General features: G+C 46.1%; 1 protein-coding gene across 4 annotated transcripts in view; it reads left to right on the forward strand.

Moving 5' to 3' along the window:
• CCDC138 (coiled-coil domain containing 138) overlaps positions 1–6,778 on the forward strand; it is a 28,972-nt gene extending 22,194 nt beyond the window's left edge. For all 4 annotated transcript variants that reach the window (XM_065929213.1, XM_065929216.1, XM_065929214.1 and 1 more), the window contains 2 exons: positions 4,581–4,719; positions 6,242–6,778. In XM_065929213.1, coding sequence (XP_065785285.1) covers positions 4,581–4,719; positions 6,242–6,407 — 305 coding nt within the window. In that variant the 3' untranslated portion in view covers positions 6,408–6,778. The remainder of the gene's footprint in view (positions 1–4,580; positions 4,720–6,241) is intronic.
• Positions 6,779–6,992: the final 214 nt, after the last annotated feature.

Here is a 6,992-nt window from a genome sequence, read left to right on the forward strand (position 1 = left end):
CCTGCCTTGTTCTTCAGACCCCAGGGAAGCCCCTCAACTTGTGGGAAGCTGCCATTTTACTTCAGTGCTTATTTCCACTCTCAGTTTCTCATCTTCTATGCACGGCACTTCTCATTGTGCCTCGAGAACATGGAACCACAGCCAGGAAGCCCACGCTCTGTGGGCGCCAGCAAGCAAGGGCAGGTCCCTGGTGGCCAGTTTTCCCTCCAACCTCCCTGGATGTGGTCTGTGCGCCTGTTTCGCCACAGCGGTCCTGCAAGGAGGCCCTGGGGAGAGCCGGGGCCTGGCGGGTCAGCTGGCTTGTCCTGGACTCACGGCTGGGCTGAGGCGGAGCTTGGACTTGAACCCAGGGCTGTGGGTTGGGGAGGGGCTCTGCCACACACTCCCTACCCTGGGCTGCTTCCTCCTGCGCCAGGGGGACAGCCTCCGCTGACCGAGTTTATTCATGTTCATCTCTTGACTGTCACTGTTAAAGATCAGACTGCCCGCTGGAGTCTAACTCTAACTACCTGAGCGGTGATAGTGATGTTGTAGCTCTTGACTGGCTGATATCAGGTCTGCAGCAGCAGTGCAGAATTAGTAACTGAGACACAGACTCAAGGTTATTTCCAACAAGTTTCGCAGGATTTTTTTCAGTAAGGAAAACAAAACTATCAAGTGTGAATGTTTTTCAGCAGAGACAAAGCCAGCTGAGTGTCTGACAGACGAAGTCGCCGTGTAGCCAGAGGGCACCGTGGTTCAAACTCAGAAGTACTGGGGGCCCATAGCACCCGTGCGGGAGACCATGTCTGGTGCCTCGTGCACCGCCCAGCGCCTCTGTCCCAGCCGCCCTCACCCTCTCTCGCTCTTCCCGTCCCGTGGGGTAAACAACTGCTCCTGAGGCTGCTCTGTGGGAGTTGTTCTGACAGAGAGATGAGACCCAGGAAACCAGAAGTGGTGTAACTTGGAGGGTCGCTGACTGAGGTGTGTGTATTTGTTGGATGCATTTTCCATTTTTAGCAAAAACCCAATGCCTGGTACTAGCCAACAAAGTTTGTTGAAGGGATAAATGAACCATAGATCAAAATACAGCAAATACTTCTCTACTGTTGGTTTTGTTTTGTTTTTTTAGGTTTGAGGTGGGAAACTCATTTCACCATATTATTGTTTAGTTGCTCAGTCATGTCTGACTCTTTGTGACCCTAAGGATTGTATCCTGCCAGACTCCTCCATCCATGGGATTCTCCAGGCAAGAATACTGGAGTGGGTTGCCATTCCCTTCTCCAGGGGATCTTCTCAACCCAGGGCTTGAACCCACACCTGCGTTGCAGGTAGACTCTACTTCTGAGCCACTGGGGAAGCCCTCTTTTACCATATAACTGTTTAGGAAGAATTGTTGGAAAAGAAATCGCGATAGCTCTGGTCTGCAGCTCTTGGGCTTTGGTGGCCTGTGTTTGCAGTGCTGTGGTTTGGGCCTCGGGTCTGCCACTCTGCTGAACGGGGCCTCCTCAGTGCCCATCTGGGGCTCTGGACCCAAGGGCCTGGGCAGAGCTGCCAGTGGCTAGGTTATGTCTGGTGATATCCACCTGGGGGTCAGTGCAGAAACGGCCTGAGACTGCGAGGTGACTCCACAGTTGTTTCATGTCTGTTAAATCCCACAGTAATTTAAAACACTGGGCATATATTCTGTATGTTTGTTTTATTTCGTCTTCTAGTGTTTTTAGCAGCATTGTAAAATGGTAAACTGAGACACATTGTAACTTGAAAAGTTTATTTGAGCAAACAGCGTTTCCAGTGGGGCTTGGTGGGGCCTCTGGCAGAGGTTTTTGTGGACCAGACTCAGAAGTAGAGAAACTTTGTGATTGTCTGTCTACTCTGTAGTGCTCACCTTAGCTGGCTGTTGGGTTCATCATTCTGGAGTCTTGTGTCTCAGATTCAAGTTGAGTTCTAGTTTGTCTAGTGGGCTGTGACTGGGGGACCTGAGCCACCCAATTTGGTGGCCACCTTGTTTCATGACTATTGTCATGTATTTGGGGGATGGTGGTGGGTTCCCGGAAGACCGGTCCTTGATACAGACATGGAGAAGCAGTAGGAGCTCTGTTTGTGTCCAGGGTCCCCTGTCCATCCGCTGCAGGTCGTCTTTGCCATCCCAACCTACCTCCCGCCAAGTATGAGAAGTACCAGGAACTGTGTGGGCAGAGTTCTCTGAAAGCTGCTGGGCCACGTTTCCGTGAGTTTGAATGGAGGTCTGTGCGTTGCTCTACCTGAGTGTGTGTTGTGAGCACAATATTATTTTCAGATTGAGGGCTTCTGATTATATGTTTTGTGCGTGAATATAAATCAGACAATAACTGAGCAGTGTGCTTTTAGAAAATTACTCTGTAGTTTCTTTTTTTCTTCTGTCAGTGATGAAAGCTGTCACTCACTCACCTGGGCTTAGCTGTGTAAGAGCATGAGTTTCACTGTCTCTTGAAGAACTTTCCTTTTCTTGTCAGATGTAGTTTAAATAAAATGATTTAAGTTTGTATTTGTGTCATTAGTTTATTCTCTTTTGTGCTCTAGAAACCATCTTGTGCTACCGTTTAACACCTGAATGGAACAATGTATTTGAGTATGTTTTTCAGATCTTGTTTTTCTTTTTTAAGTAGTTTATTATGAAAGTAATAGAAGTTGGGAAACTGGCCAAAAAGCCAAAAGTCCTACTATCCAAAAATAGGTACATTCACAAGCCTATTGTGGATTGTGCTTTTGCAAGTACTTCTTTTTTTTTTTTTTTTTTTTAAGCATACTGAAGGTGTGTGGAAACTGCCTTGAACAGATCTTCCGGCACCATTTCTCCAGCAGCATTTGCTCCCTTCACATCTCTCTGTCACATTTTGGTCATTCTCTTGGTGTTTCAAACCTTTTCATTATTACTGTGTGTGTTACAGTGATCTGTGCCCAGTGGTCTTGATGTTACTCTTGTCATAGTTTGGGGCAGGAGGGGCGGGGGGCAGGGGCAGCTTGTGAACTTAATAATGTTGTGTGTGTTCTGCCAGCATCACTGACTGCAGTTCCCCTATCTCTTTCCTCGGGCCTCCCTGCTCCCTGACACATAGTATTGAAATTAGTCTAATTAAAACCCATGCAGTGGCCTCAAGAGAGTTCATGTGAGAGGAAGAGTACTCCTCTCTCACTTAAAATGGAAAGCTAGACGTGATTAAAGTCAGTGAGAAAGGTGGGTCAAAAGCAAAGACAGGCCTACAGCTGGGGTTCTTCCACTACAGCTGTTAGCTAGCTGTGAATGCAAAGGAAAAGTTCTTGAAGGAAATTAAAAGTGCTGCTTAGTGAACACACAAATGACAAGAGAGCAACAGAGCTTTATTGTTGATGTGGAGAAAATCTCAGTGTCTGGATAGAAGATCAGCCCAGCCACAGCACTCCCTGAAGACAACATCTAATCCAAGGCAGGGCTAGATTCACAGTGCTCCGTGAAGCCGCAGGTGCTTGTCCAGAGATTTGGCTGAGAGAATTCATGAAGGTGATTTAAAGAAATATGGCTGAAAACTTACCACATATGAGGAAAGACGTGCTTTTACAAATCTAAGAATTTCACCAAATTCCACAGCTCAGTGAAGTCCAGGATAAACCCAGAGAGACCCCACCTTGGAGACACATGATATTAAAAGTGTCAGACTGTCAAAAACAGAGAATCTTGACAGCAGCCAGAGAAAGTGTGGTCTGTGCACCGTAGAGTATTATTCAGCCTTTAAAAAGGTGGAAGCTGACACCTACACCACGGATGGGATTCACAGACGTTATGCTCAGTGTAATAAGACAGACACAGAAGGGCAGATCCCCTGTGACTTAACACATGTGAGGTCCCTCGTGTTGTCAGGTGTAGAGACAGGAGGTAGGAATGGGGTACAGAAGCTGGGGGTTAGTGACTCACGGGACAGAGTCAGCTGGGGAAGGTGAGCAGCTCCGGGGTGCATGGGGTGGTGTTTGCACAACGGCATGTGTGCACTTAACACTAGCAAACACTATGCTTTTCCAAGTGGGTACAATGCATATTTAACCACAATTTGAAAATTAAATATAAATGAACTTTTATTGCTCAAAAAAATTCAAGCAAGGAGGACTACAGAAAGCATAAGTCTTTTCAAAAAGATTTTATTAAAATCTTCAATCTTTCCTTTTATGAATCTTTCCCACTTTTGCTTTTATGCTAAAAAGTTCTTCCTTATTCAATGGTTATGCAAGTTGTCATTAACATGTAAATGAAATTCTTAAATTTAAGATGTTTTTAAAAATTACCACCCCAACAGAATTTCTTATTAAATACTGCTAAAGCAGTAGTTAAACAGCCTTCTCTCACAGACTTTATTTTCGATTCTGCTTAATGGAAGACTCTGACGTCTGAAGAATGGAACTCTCTGACATCATTACCTTCAGTTTGCTTGTTCAACAAGAGCCAGTAGATATTTTAATTCTTCCAGCGACGGTATTTTCCCTACAGTGTAAGAGCGGAAAGAATGGAAACCCTCCCCAGCAGGGTTGGTAACTGCGCCCCCCAGGTGCTGGTCCCCCGCCCACTGCCCCTGACACCACCTGTCTTGCAGGTGCCCTGCAGCCCTTTCTGGAAGCCTGCAGCTGCTCGCTCTTCTTCCGGACCTGCTCCGTGCTGCTCCGGGCCCCGAAGCTCGACCTCCACGTCCTAGAGAAGCTCAGTATCATCCTGCAGAAACTTTCCAAAATCAAGTAAGGATTTCTGATTTCTGACCTTTCTCATCAGAAACTAGCTCACTGTGATCATTTAGATTTCTGCTTCCTGCACTGGCTCCACTGTGATTATTGAATCAGAGTTTCCAGCAAGTGTGTGGTGTGTTAATGCTGGTCTCAGGCCACACACTTAGTGACAGAGTGAACCCTGGACCAGCTTCCTGCAGGCTGGCGCACTGTGATCACAGGTGGCAGATGAAGTTGTGTCCTGCTGGTGCTTACTGTGGATGCACTGGGTCAGGGGTGAGAAGGAAGCAGGCAGAAAAGACTGTGACCGGTGCTGGCCACAAACCGTCATGAACGCACTGCTGCATTGGTTTGATTTCATTGCCGTAAGTGAGGGCTTTCTTTTTGTATTTCTTCTTTCCCTGATGCAAGCATTGGTATTTAAATTATTAAAAAAAAAAAAAAAAAGGACATAGACTTTAAGCTGTATTTTTCCTGAATCTCATATACTCTAGTGTTTCTTTTGAGGGGAATCTGAACATCTTCTGTGTGTTGTGTTTTTATGACTTGACCTCTTGGTGTGGTTCAGTGAACACAACACACCCTGAAGTTACTTGTGGTTGTGTGACCACAGGTCAGCCTGTCCTGCCTGGTGTCACACACGATGTGTAGTAAATTATTTGTTGTCACGTTGTAACCTCACCCTCAGTTCAACAAGTTGCTAGTTTAGCTCTGGTATCATTCGGGCTTGTCAGTTCATTGTCCTTCTTTTCTCTCAGGCGGGCTGGCTGTGACTGTCTTGATTTGTAATCAGTGAGTTCTTCAGGAAGCCTGAGGTCCTTCACCCTCTGTGGTGCCCTGAGGCTGCCAGGGGTGTTTCATTCCTCTGAGTTCTCGCTCCCGGAATTGGTGGAAGTGTAGTTCCCATGTGGCTGTGTCCTGGGCCAGAGCTTTGTAGTTTGTGTTCATTTCAGGCATAGATAAAGAATTGGAACAAAGCTTGAATGAGGGGCTGGGAATCCTTGATTCCCAAGCCAGGCTTAGCGTAAACCTGTAAATCCACAGAGATGCAGACCCTGGATGTGAGGTGGATGGTTATAAAGGTTACCATAGAGGGAAATAGATGTGGACAAGGTAGTAAGAAATACGTTACCAGATACGAGTCTAACTTATTGAAAGTGAGGTTGCTGACTGGTTGCTCTGCAGAGGACAGTGGCCAGGAGCTAAGTCAAGAGGTCAGCTAGTGGTCTGCTCTATGAAGAAGCTGACATACCTGAGACATGGTGGTCGAGTACTTGACTCTGGCTGGCTGAGGGCAAGCCCGCTCTGGTAGTCACTATGGTGTAGGCTCCAGGGTGATGAATTGTCCTCTTTTCTCCTTGAATACTTTTCCACGTTAGGCCTGTTTCACAGATCGTGTCTTGTCTGTCTCGGCATGTGAATCCTCTAGTTACATATTTCCTCCACTATGTATGAAACAGGCTGCCATTCACACGTAAGGCTCTCTCACTGTTCTTGAGTGTGAGATGGTGTTAAGGTGCTCCCTCTCTTGCAGGAGTAATAAGAAGCTCTTTGAACTCTTCACAATCCACCTGATGCTTCAGGAGATACAGAGGACGACGCACCCGGAGCATGCCTTTCTCTGCATCAACCTCAACTCCACTTTGTTCAATTTGGGTCTAACAAAGTGCAACTCCCTGGCTGCCAGCACAAACCCTTAGACTGGTCGTTACTATTTACAGATATTGCGTGCATGCTGCTGCTTGTCAGATGGTAAAAATCAGCAAAGTAACTAAAAGTCTACTGAGTAAAGTTACGTATGAGTAGCATCATTTATCATGAAAAATGGGGAAAAAATTTTTTTTTAATTTAATTTTATTTTTTTTAAGATTTTTAAAACTTTTAAAATGAAACCCATGGAAGCTGCAGCAAGTTTGGGCTTTTTCCATTTGGCTCAGGTAGTACTCATGTACACAATGGAACTTTCAGGGTAAATGACACTGGGGCTACTCTTTGTAAAATTGTTTTGGGAAAATTCTTAAAATTATGTGATTATTTGGAATAAAATTGGTGTTTGTGTGGGAGCACAGTTAGATCATATTGTTCTATTTTCTTAACACGTGAAGAGCCTCGCCTTCCATAAGTAGAAGCACATACATCTGAGCTGCCATGGGCCCAGCACCAGGGCCCTCGCTGCCATCAGAGGGGAGGGGTATGGCCAGGGTCCAGGTGAGCCGGCGCTCGGGGCGTGGGACAGAGGGTGGACGCACAGAGGAAATCAGAAATTATACTCCTTAGCATAACTC

This window comes from Muntiacus reevesi, chromosome 3, assembly GCF_963930625.1.
Source record: "Muntiacus reevesi chromosome 3, mMunRee1.1, whole genome shotgun sequence".
Taxonomy (NCBI): domain Eukaryota; kingdom Metazoa; phylum Chordata; class Mammalia; order Artiodactyla; family Cervidae; genus Muntiacus; species Muntiacus reevesi.